Source organism: Gavia stellata, chromosome 5 (genome assembly GCF_030936135.1).
Source record: "Gavia stellata isolate bGavSte3 chromosome 5, bGavSte3.hap2, whole genome shotgun sequence".
NCBI lineage: Eukaryota > Metazoa > Chordata > Aves > Gaviiformes > Gaviidae > Gavia > Gavia stellata.
Genome location: NC_082598.1, coordinates 30515357 through 30535670, shown reverse-complemented (window position 1 = coordinate 30535670; position 20314 = coordinate 30515357). Strand labels below are relative to the sequence as shown.

Sequence of the window (20314 nt, the reverse complement as noted above, 5' to 3'; positions counted from 1 at the left end):
CCACAAGTGTTTTTCATTTGCTTCTTACATGAAGGGATGTTTTACAGTGTCCTCTGATTTCTCAACAGTATCCTGCCTGTTGAGACCTCAGCGTGACACTCACAGTACATTGAGGTCTTCAAATTGATGGTGGTGGAAGCTTCAAAAAGCTTCGGTTTTGTTTTCTTTAAAAAAACATTGGTTTCTTTAAAAACAGAACTAACATTCACTAAAAGGTGGTGGTGGCTTGTTAGGCCCAGCACAGCTGGGAGAACATCAGATTTCTGTGGAATCTGGTTAGTTTTGATTTCCAAATAGTGAATAATTGAGACAAATCTGATTCTTCAGGCCTTTAGCAATTATACATTAGCGTATGTGAAGCAGTTGTTAATCAGTAGATTAGGTGTCTGGCTGTTTATAAGCTCAGTCGCAAGGACTGAAATGAAAAAACGCGTAAGTGCTAATTAGGAACGTGCACACATCGTAACACTTGGGAGTTTGCTGCTTCCCGTTTGTCGCGTCATCTTTAGTCATGGCCTTGTGTCAGATGTGGCACTTTTAATCTAAATAACGTGACATTCCACATCTGTTTTCCATGGGAGTGACAAGAAAAGGAACAAGGTAACAGATCCGTGGGTGCTTGTGTGAGCACATCAAGCCGAGCTGCAGGGGTTGAGCCAGACTTTACTGCCCCCAGATGTTCGCCCTCCTCTCTCCCTCTTTCCCCCGCCGCAGCTCGGAGCAGCTGCGACGGGCACACGGCCCCCTCTCCATCACGACAACTGCTGCTGGCAGAAAGCAGGTTGTGATGTGGAGCTCATCCGTGCTCCATCATCCCTGCGAGAGACGGGGTGGCTTCTGCCGAGAGCAGCACTGCTGCCTTTTTTTAAGATGCAGTTGCCTGCTAAATGCTCAGAAGTTGCCACCGTGTCTCTGTCTCCCTGCTTGGTTTGCTTTGGCTGTAACACAAATTTTAATTCTAGTAGATCGTTTCAGCTATTACTTGCCTTCAGCCTCAAAGCTAACCTCATTTCTTTAATTCTTGCTTCAGCATAAAAAACAGAGAAGGAATTGTGGGAACAACAAGTGGTAAGAGGGAGGGAGGGATCAGAATGAAGCAGTAATTAATATTCTGATCGGTAGAAATGTTAATGGGTTTTCATATGGAAGTACATGAACACAAAAGCTGGTCTTGTTGTTTGGATAACTTTTTAAAACACTCTGGACTTCTGAGAAATTACTCAACTTGACTGACCTGGAGACAAATGTGACATTGCAGTAGAGACTCTTGTTGAACTTTTGCTAGTCGTTCTACAAGAATTAATCACATTTACAACCTTCCTCTAAATAACCAACTTTGAGACTAACCATGTGGCAGCAGATGAGTTTTAAACCGAAGTTGCATAAGTTGAAGTTGTTTGTTTTAGAGAAAACTGGATTTTCGTGGGGCCATATGCCCTTAGGAGGTTTAGTCTTGTATTGTTCAGTTCCATCTCAATCATACTGCAAACTAGGGACCAGAGTGGTTTCCTTTCTCCTGAGATACAACATTCTGCTTTTGGGTACCAGTTGAGTCCAGCGTCCAGGAATTAACATTCCATAAAAACAGACCTGGTAAAAATATGTGGAAAGTTATTTTGAAATATGTGTGTATGTACCAAATGATATATTATGAAGCTGTGGAGATTTGAGTTCCTGGTGAAAAAACTAGCATGTCCCAAGATATTGGGAAAGTAACAAAGAAGTGCACATTTTTTACTGTGATATGACCTTCCTTGGAAATAGCACAGCCTGAACATGCAGATTTCAGGCTTCCAGCTGGAGGTTTAGGAGAGGTACATTGCTTTTTTTTTTAACTATAGTGACATTTTAACTCTCAGCTACTACTGTCAAATTCAGCTCCAGAAAAGACAAACCAAACTATAAAAACAAAAATCCCAGGGGCCTCCTCTGGCTTCTGTTAATTGTCTGCGGGAGATCTGATTTCAATAGCGCAACAGAATCTGGGTTTGGTTTCCAGCTGCTTGTTCAACACCAGCTTTCCTTGGAGCTTCTCCCCAGCTAGCAGGGCACGTCAGCGTGCCAGCAAGCGAGTCTGGAGGTCTGATGCCCCTGGAGCTGCGGTACTGCAGCCCCAGGGAGCTCAGACCTCCAAACGTGCTTGCAGGGGGCTCCATGTTGGATACTGAGCAGTTCCTTGGTAATAACCTGTGAGCAGGCAGGCAGGAGTCCCTCTGGAGACCAGCCCTTAAGAGCCCCCCCCCCCGCCTGCCACAACACCAGGGTCTTTAGCCTGGAGAGAAGGAGATTAGAGGATTAATTTTTTTATCTTCTGAGTATGCTTCTATAGCATTGAGGTTATATCTACGTTTCTCTTCAGTTCAGTTCAGTATGCTGGTTTGCCCTTATGGCAGACAGCTATGATTTACCCAGCTAAACCCCACTCCCTCTCAGCTCTATCTTTGCATCACTGTTGTCTCGAACAGATTCATATGAGCCTCACTGCGGGAAGAATGAAGCCATTTGCTTCTAGGGAAACAGTGCTGATTCAATAAGACAGAAAAAATTCACCTGTACACAGAATTGATAGCACTAATATCAGGCACACACAGAACACAAAAATAATGAGCAAACATAACTCAGTAGAAGCTTTGCAACATCTCTCAGGCATGTAAGTATTATTACTGTGTTGTACAAAAAGGCCCAGAAGCATTTTGAGCTTATTTTGTGTTAATTATTTTTGCAGTCCTGTTCCTAGAGTGAGAGTTTGGGTTAGTCTCCTACCCTAAAATCCATTGCTCTGTGTGCTTGCTTGTGCCCTCCCTCTTTCTCTATTCCCTGGTGCAGTAGGATTTTACTTCTCAAAATGGTTGCACCTCCCTTTCTTTAAGCTGCCTTACATTTGTCATGCTTGTTGCATGCAGGTGGACTTAGTTACATCGTTTATTCCCCACTTTCACCAGCCAAGGCTTGAGCACATCCCTCGTCACAGGGTTAATTGCATCTTTTTCAGAGTTCCCATTCGGCAGCAGCAGCTCTGGTTGTCTGTCTCTCTCCTGTGGCAGGCACATTGCGGCTCTGCAGCGGTGTACACAGGTGTGTGCGAGAGCTGAGCAGCACTCACTGTGCTGGATGACTGCTTCCAGCCAAATTTGGGGCAGATAGGAAGGGTTTTTCAGCATTAACACCAAATTTTCAAGAGAAGTATTAAGTGGCTGGTAGTAAATTTTTATGGACTTTATCGACCTGAACTGATGCTACTGCTTTATGTCACTGCAACCATGTTAGTGGGAAATCCAAACCACGCTTAAACAGGACCCGTGTTTCGTGAATCCTCTGGGGCTGAAGTGCATGGGTGTATTACGCCGGGGTGGTGGGATTCACGCTGTACCTTCTCCCGCAGGCCAGCGAGAAGCAGGTTCACTTCGTCGTGTTGCGGCAGAGCAGGCAGCAGACCCCCGACATCTTGCAGGAGACGGGCTGGAGTTACGGTGGTGGCAGCCCCCAGCCCTGTCCCGCCGAGAGAAACAACCCCAGCAAGGTGAGGGCACGAGTGCTCGTGTGGTTCCTCTGCCATTCGTGGGACAGGGGACTGGGAGGGTAGCTGCGTTTTAGTGTCTCGGAGTGTTATCTGGTTTCTGCCACCAGAAGAAGCATGTCTTATTTCGCAATGGAAACGTAAAAGCTGTGCTCCTCATTATTTATACACTGCTTCTGCCCTGACTCTGTCTGGGGCGGGGAGGGAAGGAGAAGGCGAAGGGCAGTGGCGAGGCAGGGGGCTGATGTGCACACAGCGTCCTGGCCATGGGCATGGACCTGGCTGGCGGTGCGAGCCAGCACAGGGCGATGCGCTCCAACAAAAGTAAGAGGCTTATATGAAGTTTCTCTGGAGCAAAGTCTTCAGGCAAAAAGCTTTCATATGCTGGCCTGAGAGATTCCCATAAGCTGCTTGAAAATTATGGTAATTATTAGCCTGTTGCTCATTTCTTAAGATACCCATGCTCTGACCCAACTGGCAGTTCGGTGGCAGGCGGCGGCTGTGGTTTCCATGGCCTCTGCAAGCATCCTGTCTTTCTGTGGAGCTTTGGACCCAAAATGTGTTGGTTCTGCTCTGGCAGCACCTGGCACTCACACAGGATGGGGGCTGCGAGGGCTGGCAACGCGCAGCATGGCCAGGCCCGACCCACGGCCAGAGGGCACAGAGCAGCCATCTCGCCCAGCTACGGCTCTGGTTACCAAACTGTCCCTCCGACCGCCCCTCTGTACCCGGTTACCTTGTGTCTTTAGTGCATTTAGACTTGAAATACGCTCTCTGCATAGGGCAGAGGGACTCTCGTGGCCTAATATACGAGGTTTTAAAGCAGAAACGGACGCAGCAAGAGCTTTGAAAATACCTTTTCTGAGATTACGCAACGTTATTCTTTGCACTATAGACAGAACAAGGTCTGTCTTTGCAGGAGCTGAATTTGTTTATTTCACTAAATCTAAAGTCACGTGCCTGGCTAATTTACATTAATCGCACTGAGTGTCATCACTTAGGCAAACGCTTGTGAGCTGGTCTTCTGGCCACCCATGCCAAGGGTGCATCAGGGAGGTGGACAGGCAGGGCTGGTTTAAATCCATCCTGCCTGATGGGCAGCCAGATGTGTCCTTAAAGGGACCTTTGGACTGAACCAGCTGTCAGACTGGGTGCGCAGCTGTCAGCCAGGAGACAAGCCTAGCTCTGCATTTTACAAATGCTTAAAGATACCCATTTTTTGCAGTTTTTCTTTTTTTAAAAAAACTACATTCTTCACTGTTTTTATGTGTAAAAAATATACTAGTGTGTATTTATCTTTTTAGTTTTCCTTTTCCATGAGGTCACAATCACAGCCTTTGTTAAGTGAGACTGGATCCGGAGGAGTTAAACCAGAGAGCAGAGTCAATGCTCGGTAGCTACTATCCAGTAGCAAATAGTGCCCAACTAATCATGCATCTGTAAGGCATTACTTCTTAATGAAGTAACGATTTCCTTAGGGAGATATGTGTAGGACAGCAATTAGCTTGTGTTGCTACTGTATAATTTCTAGTGAAGCTCTGAGAACCTGCTAGCTCTGCCACATTGATCTGATTAATTGATACCACATGGGATTATTTGGGAACGTGATTTGTCTTCCATAAACTGCCCTAGATCCTCATTTTCTCTTCCTGTACCGAGAGGTGTTAGATGGGAATTCTTGGTAAATCCAACATTACTCTGGGTAGCTGTGAGATTGAAGGGCCCATGTTGACCTTGCAACGGTCCTTTAAAGACTAATGAGCCATCTTTTGTTGGAGACGTTATGACTTCTAGGGGGATTTCCAGTTTGCCACAAGAGATGGGTGCTACATAAGTGCATGAGTGGGCATGCTGCTGTGGCCTTCTGTCCAGTGCCACCATTTGGGCACTATCCAGGGAAGATCACAGCCAAACCCAGAATATTCAGAGCTGTTCCCATCTCCCTTTAGCTTTGTGTGTGTGCAGTGGACGGCTTATATCAGAAAAAATGCTCTGGCAATTGATCAGGAGATCAGTACAGCCAGTGGACACAATTTGCTTCAGGCACTGTGGGCTTTTGGTCTGATACAATCATTATCAGAATGTTATTTGCCCTTTTATAGGGTATGAGTGTGTCAGTTTGAATTTCTCATGCTTTTTTGCTGAAGGTTTAACTGAACATCATTTGCAATTCAAAACCTGTAGACTCTAGGGTTTGGCAGATTTAAAATGTTATTTGTTTTTAAATAGACATTAGTGCAGGAGTAATGCTTGCAAGCCCAGGGCCTGTACAGTGTCCGAACACAGTGCATGCTCCCGCTCAAAACCAAGGCAATGCTTGTTGGCCGGACTTTACTGTCAAGGGAGTTTCCTCTGTGTGCACGGTTTGATGAGTTTGTTACCTGCTGCCATCAGTGGGATTGCTTTATTATGTGTGTTTGATAGAGAGATTGCTAACTGACTAGAATTCTGGTTAATTTTAAGGTGTTTTTTGACACCTGAGCTTACTGTAGGAGGTGATATTAGCAGGTCAGGAATGCTCTCTTTGAGGGAAGCAGCTCTCACTGTAAAGCATGTATGTAAATGTGGGCTGAAATCTGCTCTCCAGCCTTGGCTGTATTCAGCACCAAGAATAAACTCCAGCTTCCAGCAGCCGTCTTGCTCGTACAACAGCTCAGGAACCGCTTTTGGCCAAGCTGTTGCCCTCATGACAGCCTGCCTCCATCTGGAAAGCACGAGGAGACGGCTCTTTCAGGCCAATGCCAATGGCAATCAGCCACGTAGCCAACAAGGCGCTGGAGAAAGAGGAGGATGGTCCGTAGTGACCATGTCCTTCTCTGGCAGCAGTGATGCTGGGTGTATGGTGTGCCAGGAGACTGGTCCCGCACAGGCTCTCACCGAGCTGTTTTCCTGTGTGCAGAGATAGGGGAGGCACAGCCCAAACTGTTCTGGCTGCTGCCTGGATTCAGGAAAAAGAAGATGTCAGAAACACTTTCTTGTGCAGCTGAGGTTGTTAAGCCAGGCTGCAATGCATAAACGGGCCAGATTCGATTTCTTTGAAGTCAATGGGAGCTTTGCCATTAATTAAATAGCACTTGTTTTTAATTGGAACTGTTTCCTTACTCCTTTCTAACAAATTGTCTAGTACTTAAAACAAATCTGTCGCCCTGTCGCTTGAGCAGGCAATGTTTTCTGACCGTACGGGCAGGTTAACCTTCAGGTAAAGTACATTTTCCAAACAGGCACACATACGTTTTTTGCCTTCAAGACACGTGTCATGGCTTTGATGTTGTGATAATCTGCTGTAAATATTTATTTTCCAGTAAATACACAGAAAAGAAAAAAATTAAAAGAGGAGGCGATGAACTGTTATGTTTTTCTTCTCCTGACCTCCAAGGTCACTTCAAAATGACAGAGAAGGACAATTGTTTAGAAGAGAATTCATTGAAATGCAGTCACTGATAAACATTGCCTTTTAACTGGTTTACTCATTATCAGTTGTACCTCCTAGAAAGCTCTACGTTTGTTTACTAAGAAAGGCTTTACTTTTCTTTCATCACTGCCTTCGTCTCAGCGGAGTCGCCCCAATTCCTTTCTATCTGCAACCATGTAAAAATGACATGTGAAAGAATAGCTTCAAAGGAAAACTGGTCCTATATGGTTGAGCATACAAGTACCAGTACTTTATGATTCTTCACTGAAATGTAAGAGGACAATTTGTTACCAAGCATTGCTTTGAAATCTGCTTCTCTCTGCGACAATTCCTCAAAAATAGAGCATTAGTTGGTTTATCAGCTAATATTTTTGGTATCTGAGAGATGATGGACACTGCATAAGTGACAGGATTGCTCTGAACACTTGGAGCTGCAAATCTAATTCCAATTTCATGTTTTGCTACAAAACTTCCGACTGCATTTTTGTGAAAATTAGTAGTGCCTCTACCCCACATGCTTCAGGAAGTGGCCTTTTCCTGATGGAAAGCCATCCCCTTCCAAGGGAAAAAGGACAATGTTTTTGCACAAACATGGATGAAATATTATGTTTAGTTTGCACACAGATAGAACTACTATGTTTAAAACATTTACACCTGAAAGACAAAGGCGAAATGTTAAAATTATCTGGACTAGAACTTTTTTTTTTTTTTTTGAAAGGGAATGTTGTAAAATCTTCAGAAATTTTTAGGTTCATTTGCAAGCCATAAGTCCAATTACTCTGACACAGTGCCTGTGTTCTGCATGGATCAGATGTGATATGGCCAAACAACTACATCTGTTTTTTGTCCCGGTGACTAAGAGAAGATGTTTTCCACTGAACTTTTTGTCTTTCTGTTCCTGGAGGTCTGTGGCAGCCACTGTTCTCCTGCTCAAGCGTCTAGACATCCTTTGCTAAGCTGCTAAAAGGTTCTGGGTTTTGTTGTCGATGTTGCATCACAGAAATCCTGATGTTCCACCAAACATACCTTTAAAAAAAACACTAAACAAAGATATAGCCTGCCCTACTCCCATAAAGACTTTTTGCTGCTGTCTTCCTTCATCCATTGTTGTCACTGCGGGAGCAGCCGTGGACTTGCCTGCTTCACTTTCTGTGCTGCTGGCCCAGGAATCGAGGTGGAATGTCTTTGTGGGATCTCGGATTTCTAAGAAGAGATTAATGTGGCTTTAAATGAGTTTTATAGATTATTTTTGCATATTGTAAATATGAGGTCACACTCATGAATGAGAAGGTTGGGGTTTTTTTTTAATATACATTTGAAATGTATTTAGCAGTATGCTATTATATCTATGTATGACCCTGGAATGGATGGTGCTGTTCTGCAAGAGGGGCTGGGATCTTCAGGGGTTAATGCCAGGAGCACAGCTTATGAAACATTTAAGGAAGTCAAAGCAATTAACATTTAAATCCAGATTTTCTGGAGAAGCATTCTTATCTCTCAAACTCTTCTGTGAAGAGCTGGATGTGTTGCAAACGTGACATTCGGTTCACAGGTTTTGTTGGAGCTTGTGTTGCCTCTCCATCCCGAAGCACCTGTGAGTTTGTTTCACCCTCACTCATACACTAGTTATTGCATGACCAGTGGTCTGTGTGTAACTTTTCCTATTCAGGGGGAGGAATAAGGGGAAGACTGTCCTCAGACAGTAGAGGTGCCTGTCCCAAAGTGACCTTTTAAGTACAAGCACTAGGAAGAGCACCCTGGAAGCTGCTGGCTCATCACTCTATGAATGTCCTTCTCTTTTCCTGAACAGAAACACATATTCTTCAAATGTATTGCCACCAGTAACTTATACAGGAATATAGAAATCTGGAAAAGCGAATGAAGTGTCTGTCTTCTAATCTGTCCCCAAGAGTTTTATTCCTTTAACCCAGGACCATTTCTCATTAACTATAGAGATGACGTTCAAACTGCAAGCAGCAAGATAAGAACAGTGACCTGATAGTCAAAGATATGAGGACCACTAGTGATATTAATATCAAGAACATATTTTTTTTTTTTTTAATCAGATTCCTTGTTTATATTTCAAAGACCTGCTTCTATTAGTCTCCACGTTGAAACACTTCCAATTTTGGTGGGAGCAGTGCCTGACTTTAACTATTAAAGCACGGATTATCTTGGCGGTAGCTCTGACTCTGCAGATGCCTAAGCCCTGGAGAGAGTCATGCCTGCCATCTGGCCAGGCGTGGCAGGTGGCTGTGAAGTGCTTTGGTAGTCCCTCAACAAATACTCATTTCAGTAGAAAATGCCTAAGCTGTCAGGGAGGTCCCCATGCCCACTGTGTTTGTTGTTGCTGTTTTCTCCATCACAGAGCTCCCTTCATGCTGTCACCTGTCACGAGAAGGTGGTGGCTGTCCGGAAAGATCACACAGAATCGCTGGGAATGACCGTAGCAGGCGGAGCATCTAACTGGGAATGGGATTTGCCTATCTATGTGATAAGTGTTGAACCTGGAGGAGTTATCAGCAGAGACAGCAGGATAAAAACAGGTAAAAAGAGGGGATTCTGAAATCCTGCTTTAATTCAAAGACTTCCTTTGAAAAACAGAGGGACAGTAAAAGAGCATCACACCCTGACATCTTCAGCCATCCCATAGATTTTGGGATGCATCAGATTAGGGGGTCTCAAGTTAGCTACCAGAAAAGGTGTCATACGCAGCAGTAACCATCTCTGTGAAGAGGAATGTAGGCATAGTCTGGTGGAAAAAAAAAATAGTTTTTCAGAGGAAAATGTGCTTGCACCACCATCTCCTAACTACTGAAATCTTCACTGTGCAACCTTCATGGGTTTTTAATGTAAATTTTTGTGCTTGTTTGTCATATCATTCATGGCTCTGAAAGAAATAAAAAGGAGCAGCATTCCCATCATATATGAAGCAATGTTAGTGCCTTGTGGCTCAATATCATGTCTGGAAACGTTGGCTTCATGACTCCATTTGGCTCTTGATGTAACAGAGTGATAAAATTAATAGCTTTTCCCTTTCTGCAGGAATAAGCCTTTAGAGTAAGAGGAGCATATTTTATCAGTGGGTGTTGTGGGAATAGGTAGGCAGTAGAAGAATGTGAAACTCTCAGTTTTCAGGATGTTCAGCAACTGCCAGCTTTCCATCCCATTGCCCTTCATCCCCTATGCTCAGCTTCAGCCCAGTCGCTGCCCAGAAGCTGCAAGGGAAGTGAAGGCACCCAAAAGTGAGGCAGAATAGCTGCAGCCCAGCTAAGCCACACAAGCCTGAGTTGCAGCGCCTGCCACCGGCACGCGTGGGAACCTCCCTCTATCGGGAGCTATGGCTGCTCGTCAAAACCCATGTAAGACCATGACAACAGGAGCAAATCAGCAGGTTTCCCCTTTCTTCCTGCTGGGAAATGACTGCCTCTCAGTGGGATATGTTTTCCAAAAAATATTCATCGTGAGACAGCATGGAAAATTCAACCTAGTTAATTTGATAAAATTAGAAACAAATAAACACGTGGTGTTATAACAGTGCCATAAGCCTCCATGGTTTAGAGCAGCCCTTAGGGTGTTGTCTGTCTCATTGGGGCAGATCACAAGAAGAGGTTAATGTTCACGTTGCACTGCCTGGACTGGCAGTGAATACAGCCCCTTCCTGGAGGAGCATGCAGGCGAAGTGCAGAGGGCACCCAGGGAAGCCCTGGTGTTGCAGCATGCCGTGGAGTGTAGCAGAGCACTTGGCACCGTGGCCGCTTGGATGACATTAACGATGTCTTTATTGTTCTCCCTGTAGTAATTGAGGTCATCTCTGCATTTTTGTCTGAAGCTGCTGTGCCTACATTATAAATAAGGCATACAGAAAGATGTTTTGGCTTGCGGCCATTCAAAGAGGCATTAACATTAAAATAATAATACGTTACTTTGCAAAGCAAACTTTACAAAGAGCCAGCTGGAGCAGCAGTCCTCAGCTTAGGGAGTGCTGGGAGAAAACCACCTTCGAGCTTTCAGGTTTCAAGCTCAGGTTGAGTACAAAAGTCGTTAGCTGGAAGTGGGCTTCAGAGACTTGGACTAGCATCAGGTCCCTGTACCAAAGCTTGTTGATACAGCAGGACCCTATCTGTGCTGTTCCGCTCCGGATGCAGGCTGTGACGTCCAGCCTGGCAATGGTCCTGCATACGGGGATCTAGCCCCTTCCCTCATGCCTGTGGCATGTTTACTAGCATATGCTTCACATCCACGTTAAACGGTAGGATTAACAAACAGCCTCATCAGGCAGCAAGTTCTTGGCTGTGGCTTTGACTTGCTTGTTCGTGGGGGTGGGGAGGGGATCCTGGAAACCCTTGCAGGGTTTTTATCATCTGTTTTATTGGTCTCAGGTGACATCCTCCTGAACGTGAATGGAATTGACCTGACGGGGGTCAGCCGGAGTGAGGCCGTCGCCCTGCTGAAAAACACCAACTCGTCAGTGGTGCTCAAAGCCCTGGAGATGAGAGCATGCGAAGCCCAAGAGGAGCGGGGCCGCCTGCCACCCCCCGAGGCCACGCAGGCTACCTCTGAGAACAGCGAGTGGTCACCTTCCTGGGTTATGTGGCTGGGGCTGCCACGGTAAGTCCACAGATTGCATCCTCTTGCTGAAGGGGAGTGGGAGGAAAGATTTGTATTTTCTGGCAATTCTTTCTTTTGGCTTGATTCATTGCACTGACATCTTAATTAAATCCAGGCTCTGTCACAGACTTGACTCTAAATACCTCCCTTTTGTAAATGGGTATGTGTACATGGAAAAATAGACACACAGATCCCCTTGCAAGGGAGGAAAGGATCCTGAATTGTTCTAGTCTTGAAAACATATCTGGCACTTAGGGAGTGAAAGGCAAAGCTTGCAGAGATACAGGAGCTTGCTGCACTGGGGTCTAGGCTCGACCACCCTGCAGAAGGCAGAGCTACCCCTCCTGCAGCTCTCAAGCTGCACAGCCCTTCTCCTTAGCCAAATCCAGCTGAATTGTTTGACTTTGCCCAGATGTTGCGAAGTGCATGCAGTTGGCCGGTATCTCCAAATCACCTCTTTTAACCCCACCCCTGACTGAAAGAAGTACATTTGTCATACACGGGAAGCAGCTGTGCTGTCATTTCAGTACGGATAATAAAAGCCACATCGCATGTCATTAAGTTCTCTCAAACACACTCGGTGGGCAGGGTGTATACCTGCAGCTTCAGCGACGTTTTGTAAGGTATTACATGAGGACACGTTGTCAATCTGTGAATACGCGAAGCTAGCATCACACAGTTGAATTCAGTATTCAATTTTAAGGAATGAAGAATTTTGTTTGCAAGTTACTTTTGCCCATAGTCCTAACCCTGGCAGCAGTTCAGAGTGTCTCTTTCTCTTTTATGGGAGGGCATGAAAAGATGGTCTGCAGAACAGGTGGGCTTTCGCTCTAGGCACAGTTTCAGGACTCCATTTCCCAGTCTCACGCAGCAGGTTAGATGCTTTCCCTCCTTCTGGCTTGAGCTGTTTTGAACTCATTTGCCTTGCAGCAAGGTCTGCTGTGAGGGCCAGATGTGTTTCGGGGCTTGGTCTTAGGCTAATGACTGTGTAAGATGTGCTGAAGCACTGCAAGAGCAGAAGACAGGCTGTGTGTCTGTCACCCACAGATGAAATGTTCCTCCTCCAGTGGACAGGACTATGTCCTTACTCCTGTGAAAGAAAAGCAGTAAAAAGAAAAAGCAGTAGATGGATGGCCCATAACTTGCTACCCCAGGCAATGGTAAACTTTTCTTACCCAGTCTCGCTGCAGCCAGGCAGGCCCAGGGAGGTCCTCATTCCTGCTCACTTCTGCACCCCTGAACTTGACCAGCTACACACCGACATGAAGACACTGGAGCACAGGTAACAGCAGAGAGAGAGCAAGCAGGCTAGAGGCATTATAGATGCTGCAATCTGCAATGCTGAGTCTTGCCTTCAGCCACCATCCATTGCTAGATTGGCTGAAAGGATTGCACCCTGCCTATGCCTGGCCTAACCCCACCTTCGCTGTGCTGTATAGAAAACCTGAGCTGCCTGGTCATCAGCTTCTACCCACAGCTGCCTGAAGTCCCCATGTCCTCAGCAAGGTGACAGAGATGAAGGACAGAGCTCCACAGTACTGCAGACTTGCACCCAGGGTTCACATCAGTCAGTTCTGCTTTGGAGTTTGGGAGGAAAAGGTGGTTTTTCCCATTTGAAAAGCAGTCTTTAAGCTCGCTCTCTTACCCCCCTCCAAAGGCTGCGTCTGTGAAGCCATTCCCACCCCTTTGGTCTGAAGGAAAACCAGGCCCAGCATCAGCAATGCTGAAGACAGAAGTTCATTGTAAGTCTATCCCCAGCTGCGACCCCGTGCACAGCCCACAGCGCAGCCCTTTGCTGCCAAAGAAAAGTAGGGGGATTGGTATGCTGAGCTGGTACGCTGCTCTGAACATCAGACTAAGACAGGGATCAACACTGATTAGATGTGACAGTAACAAAGGTGCACTGCATCCTTATTAGCAGCTGGTTGGTTGAGTAGGGGCGCTGAGATCAGGTCTGGGTTTGCTCATTAGGTATTATCAGACCCTTCAGTCTTCACCGGCGTGAGTGTGCTTACCCTCTTACTCTTGCACTGATTCTCCAGGGCCCACACCAGACATCTGGAAGTCCTTCAACAAGTTCTCTCACCAGGATGTGTATCACATTAACTTATTTCCCTCCAGTCTGAGCATTTAACCTTTCCCTATCTGGCTTTCAGTTTGCTTTTGGCAAGGATCACATCCCACTAGATCTCAAGGTATTGCCAGCAGTCTCATGATGCTTTCTAGGCTGTTACAGAAAATTATTCTTTGTCCAAATACACGTCTGACAGGTCCATCTTGGTAAAGGTGCCTGATGTACAACTATGGGGCAAGATGGTGAAGATTCACCTACCTTAATTAAAACTGTGGTGACATTAGTAAAGCCATACTATTCACCAGAGGGCCTGCTCCAAGGCTTGTAAGTCTAAAAACATTTGGTACAGCTGATGGAAAAGTAGAAATGTCAAAATCACGACTATACAGGATCATGCGTGGTATTTGGGAAGATGGGCAGGGCAAGAAACACCTGCATAAGTAAAACTGAGCAAACAGAAAAGGTGGTAATGCTGGTAGGCCAGGAACAGGCACAATTGAAAAAAGAGGTGGCTGGATGGTGGATTCTTTAAATTCTGTTGAGAAGGGAAAGATGTGGCTCTAGACAAGCCATGGCAGTGCAGTGTGAATATCTGTTCACAGCAAGCAAGGTGGGGAGTGCAGAGGCAGCCTGACATTGCAGCTTAGAGCAGGACATTTGGGCTCGGGAAACCAAAAGAGGAGAGTCTGTCCTTCCATGTTCAAAAAACAGGGAGTTTTGATGAAAATCCTGTGAAGGATGGTCCCATAAAATGTGCTGAGTTGAGCTAAACGCTAGAGGATGTCTATAGACCTTTGTCCATGACTTATGAAGTAGAAAACAGGCAAACGTTAGTAATAGCTACATGATTATGTGTGCCTTCCTCATTTTTGAGGCTGGTCTACTGTAAATGCCTAATTCTCGGTACAAGCACAGAACTTGCCCCTTTCCCAAGGGCTGCATACACGTTACAGCAATGGGGACAGACAAGAGGCATGAATTTTCTGGATCAAGGCAGTAGCAGTAGAATCTGACTCCTCACTCCAAAGCTCAAAGCCTTGGAAAAGCTGTCTTGCATAATTTAACATTTGTGGATTTTGCTTAAATTTTGGCCCTTTTCTTCTGAGATCTTAAAATTGGCCTCGGTCATTTTTATATGGCTTGATAGTACATAAACAACTCCTCTGTTCTTTCTGTAGTACAATCCAATATGTGGCGGTTATAAAATAGACGCACATGTGCAGTTGACATCTGTCAAAACTTGGACCACATGCGAGCAGAGGGACTGTGGGCTGGGCATGGGGAGGAAGCAGTGATGCAGGACCTTAAGCGTTCCGGCCCGAAGACTTATTTCAGGGTAGCTAATTTAATTGTTTGTTGTTGAGGAAGACAGGTCTCCTTTATTGTTGGAGGCAAATGTTGTGAAGCATGCACAAAGAAAATAATGTGGAGCAGCTGGTGAAAAGAGTTTCTGCAGCCACGTGATCTTTCTTCTACTCTTGCTTGTTTTCCTGCTCTCCTTTCTTAGCTCTCCTCAGATTTCTTTCCCCCAGCTAGCACTTAAAAATACTTTATAGATCATCCTGTCATAACATTTACAAACATTAGGACTTCACAGGAGTGCTTTTCTTCATCTGCAAAAAGTGAGACGAGAAAGACAGGAGGTGGCCAAAGTCATTCTGCAAACCAGGGGTAGAACTGGACATAAAACATGGAACTAGGACAGAAACTCCCCCAAATTAACTCCATCCAGGCTGTAGGGCTCAGATGGGAGTAATTCTCAAATATTACTGTACTCCACTCCCAGTCATCTACTGGAACAGGACAGGGGGAGGGAGTCATGCTTTTCGTACCTGTTATTGCTGAAGTCCTCCTGAAGTCAGGCTGGTTTTGATTCCCAGAGCATAAGGCTACTCACGTTTCACAAAAGGCAGCAGGGAATTGTACATTTAACTGCTTGGAAACAGGCATTTTTAAATTCCTCTTGCATCAGTAACTGATGCTCAGTTGTAGTATTTCTTATGATAGGACCCTGTGTCTAGACACCATTTATCCTCAAGTCTTGAATCTGAGGCAAGTTCACACATAAATTACTCCTTGTCCTCAGATTTTGGAGTATTAATAGAGAGAGGCAGAAGACTGCAAGCTGCTCTCTTCCAAGGCAGAAGACAGTTCTCCTTCGACTGGTTGCAGTTTAGTGGGTTATGACAGTTTAACTGGGTCAAAACACACAGACTGGGGCTTTCATTACTACAGAGAATTAATCTACTCAAACACACTAAGCATCTTCGGATGACGCAAGTACTTATTTCATTTTCTCTCTGTGGTGCTTTCTAGCTTGTCTTTATTACTACACAGTCATAAACAGACCCAAATGAACTAACTCCCTTTGGGTTGCTCTTTGCTCAGGCAGAGCAGGCATCTCCGCTTATGTGCTAAACTATTTAGAGCAAGCGGTAACAGCATTTTACATGGCTCCGCTTTGCGCATGCCTGCCTCCCAGCATCCTTTTCCCATTTCTGACAGCATTAATGCATAGCTGATGGATGGATGGTGCACTGCCATGTTTATACCCTCTATCCCATAGGATGGAGATAAGGAAACATCAATTTAAAGGCATAAACACCACCTAGCCACTCCTAGTCTATCAAGAGTCAATCTCTAGCTATGGCCGGTGTCATGGGTTGGACCCAGCTTGCACCAAGCACCCGCACAGCTCAACACCCCCCGGCAGGACGAGAGCAAATAGGAAGAAGGGAGGAGAACGAGAAAACTCATGGGTCAAAGTAAAGACAGCGAAATCACTCACCAATTACTCTTGTGGGCAAACCAGACTACACTTGGGGAATTTGACTTAAAAACACTTAATTATGAATTTGGGTACTGGAAACCAAAGATGACAAACATGAAAACACTTTGGACAACCCCTTTCCTCCACCGCCTTGTTGTTGCAGCAGGCTACACCCCGTCCCTTCGGTGATGTGACAGGTAGCGCAGGGGGTTGGAGTCAGGACAGAGTAGTTTCTCTCTGCTGCTCCTTGCTTCCCATGTGTTTCCTCTGCTCTGGCAGAGAGAACAATCCTAATGCTAGCATGCTGCGTCTATTTTAGCATACACTTCGACAGCAAGTATGTATTTCTGCTTTCTGGACTGATGGAGACCATGTCACTGATAACCTCACAGACTGTATGCACAGACTGCATGTAAGCCTTGTTTGTCTTCACTGCATTCTCTTCTCATATCTTTTACCTGCTTGGTGATTTCTTTTCTAAGTCATTAGGATCACCTTTCAATTTCGGCAATGTCCTCGTTAAGGCAGCGAGCATAGTGCTGGGCAGCAGAGACCCCTGCCCCCAAAAACAACACTAGGTGATAGCACTAAAGGCTGAATCCTGGCATCGCTTGGTCATGACCTTGATAAGTACCATCAAACATAGAAGGTTTAAGTGATTTTGCACATTGAAGAAAGTCCACAGATGGTAAACTAATAATGTCTGGCTGCTGAGGATAGAACCAAATGTCACCTGTTTCTTACATTAGCAGCCAGTGACTTCTTGTACAAATATTATATACCTACCATCCTGGCAGCAGGTGCATATTTGTAGGTCCTGAGGGACTAATCTACTATTACTATAAAATCCTGGTGTGAAACACAGCAAAAGCATTATTTGACAAGTAAAAGTTTAAAAAGCTAGAGGCATTGGTTGTTAAGATATTTATCTTTCTACAGAAGAAGTGTCAGCTGTTTCTTAGAAACCTAGAGAGTCTCTGAATAGAGCTTGTAGCAGTTGCTTGCTGTGATAATGATGAGTGTGTTAAGTACTAAGCACAGAAATTGCAGTTGCTCTGTAACTAATGAAATTAATGTTTTTTTCCTGCTTGGTTAAAAAAAAAGAAACAAAGCAGGTATTCAGATTGTTCATTTGCTCAGAGCAATAGGCAATGTGTAAGTTGTAATAACCTTAAGTAATAACCTTACTACTTTCCCCTATTCCTTGTTTCAGCTAAGCTTAGACTCAGCATAACTTACAGTACCACAAAATAAATTTAAAAGACAGAGGAAGAGGCAGATTTCAGCTCTCCTACCATAAAATACTGTGTTAATTGTTATAGTGAGGACAAACTAACTCCTTGATAGCAGTCTCAGTACTCCAAAGCACTGACTGACATGGATAGTCTTCTCTCATCTTCCATGCTGCGACTTGACAAGAAAACCTGAGTATCCCTTCTTCCACTGGTAGCCTTCTTTGTGTGATCTATGTGACTTTTGGCATTCTGGCTCATTTAATTGGCCTTGAAATTTTTTAGCTTCAACATGCAGCACAGTATAAGCGCCTGACTGATACAGTTGATCACACACAGGCTCTTATCCAGAAAATAAAGTAAGTCACTGGACTGTACAAGGTAGATCAAATAGCCTCCGGAACAATGGTTTACAAATATTAAATCCAGACTCAGTGAAGCGTTTTTCTCCATCACTTTCAACTGCAACTAGATCATTTGCATTAATTCTTACCCTGTGGAAAAAATCTAGTATTTTAAGCCCAAGATTACCTAGTAATTTTACTTTTAGGATAACTGGTTGTGGAAAGCAGGAATATAACAAACAGAAAGGAAGTGTAGGTGTCTACTGCAGTGGAACTTTGGTGCTATTTTATGTCTTGAAAGCACTCGACAGATGTATGAAAAGGCAGATTCATCATTAAGGATTCATCGGAATCTAAAGCTAACCTAAGACATTTAATTAGACTGGTTTGTTTCAGGTATTTGTACAGCTGCAAAGAAATCGTATTACGAAGAAATACATCTGGAAGTCTTGGCTTCAGCATCGTAGGAGGTTATGAAGAACATACTGGGAACAAACCATTCTTTATCAAATCCATTGTTGCGGGAACACCAGCATATAATGATGGCAGAATTAGGTAATGATAACTATCTAATGAAAAGTAGTATTTAAGTAAGTAAGTCTTTCATCTAGTTAATTTGTGGGGTTTTTTTTAAAAACAAGTTTTCATGAAGACAGTGTAGGAGGGGAAAAAAGGACTCATTGATACAGAACTAATTCTGACATCTGAAACAGGACATAAGTGTTCTGAACTTTAATAGATTTGCCTCCATAGTAGAATATTTTCAGATGTCTAGCAATCACTAGTATATGAATAAGTATGAAGTCAGTTTGATTTCTAGGGTAGTACAAAGCATGCCAGCAGAGAAGCTTTCCCACACCCCCAGCTCAAAAACACCACAACCAACCACCCACCTTCCCTGCAAACACCAATACAATTTAAGAGAGTAAATGCAGAATTATGGAGCAAACTTAAATCAATTAAAGTCTTAAAACATAGTTTGTTCAGAACACGGATCACTCCCATCTGAAAAACTATATCCTCTTTTCTTTCAAATATGTCTAACTAATTATAAAGTTGTAAGGAAAAAAAAAAACAAGTCAAGTATTTTCACCTGCTTTATTCCCTTATTCATGAACAGTGATTAGCCACAGAAGGAATAGTAATAACTCGTTTTTACCCCTTCCTCCCAGCTTAAGCACATGTTTTGGCATTTGCAAATGTTTAAGACAAGAAGCCACCTTGTTCAATTGTTCTCTCATATTTGCCTTTGGTTTTTCAGATGCGGTGACGTTCTCCTTGCTGTCAATGGCAGGAACACATCAGGAATGATGCATGCCTGCTTGGCAAGGATGCTCAAAGAACTGAAAGGAAAAATTACTCTCACAATTGTGTCCTGGCCTGGCACTTTTTTATAAAGCATGTCTTCATGGAGAGTGTGACAAGTAATTTAACATGGAGAAAAAGAGGAACATCCATCTTTATGTTTTGGGGGGGTCAAGTATGTGTTCATGAAGAAAAGTTTTGTGAAATTTCAACCTGCATGTCAAGAGAAGTCAAGTTTAGGTAAAGCAGGGACACCTGTCAGAAAATCACTTCAGAGTGATGTAAGCTACAGACTTAAGTCTTTCCTTCCCTGTGTTCTTAAGGTTTTTTTGTTGTTTTTTTTATATATATATATTTAATGCATTATAATAATTAAATTTAAGGAGCAGCAGCTCCTCTCACCCACTTTATTTTCATTTACAAAAAGGAATTCTTGAATAACCTACGGAAAAATTTCTTGCAATTTTTTTAGTTGCAAAAATCAGGTGAAGGTTTTTAGCCAACACATTAATAGCACTTTGATTATGTGTACCTTTTCATGGTCAGCATGAAGCTGGTATTTTCAAGACTTTCAAGTACTGTTTGTTAGTCTGTAAAACTGTGAATTAAATTTCTAAAATAATTAAAAATAACTGTAACTGTGTACTTGTACAGACATTATTTTCATCCAAAACCAAATGACCTAGTTTCCTGGGTATGTTTCAATTAATACTATTAAATCTAGGATTTTTATACAGAATTATTGTTTTTAAGGAAGTACACTGCACCCTGCTAATACCATCAAGTAAGTCTTCTAAACAGCACCTTGACAGGGCAGTACAATCTTTGCAGAACTGCCATGCCAACTGCACTTGATACTGTTCTGGATGGATTAAATATGAAAGTGATGATGGTCTTATATTTTTCTTAAAATAGTTCTTTGCCTTTCTCTGCCATTACTCATGTTCCAAACTCTTATTTTTCCTTTATGAGCTAGCAATGGAAAGAGGATATGTTTGTTAATCTTCATCATGTTAAGGACAGCTGTTCCCCTAGAACAAAGACTAAAA

General features: G+C 43.9%; 1 protein-coding gene across 2 annotated transcripts in view; it reads left to right on the top strand.

Annotated features, from left to right (window-relative positions):
• LNX1 (ligand of numb-protein X 1) overlaps positions 1-19541 on the top strand; it is a 70773-nt gene extending 51232 nt beyond the window's left edge. For both annotated transcript variants that reach the window (XM_059817898.1, XM_059817899.1), the window contains exons 6-10: positions 3383-3520; positions 9298-9475; positions 11312-11540; positions 18357-18515; positions 19222-19541. In XM_059817898.1, coding sequence (XP_059673881.1) covers positions 3383-3520; positions 9298-9475; positions 11312-11540; positions 18357-18515; positions 19222-19357 — 840 coding nt within the window. In that variant the 3' untranslated portion in view covers positions 19358-19541. The remainder of the gene's footprint in view (positions 1-3382; positions 3521-9297; positions 9476-11311; positions 11541-18356; positions 18516-19221) is intronic.
• Positions 19542-20314: the final 773 nt, after the last annotated feature.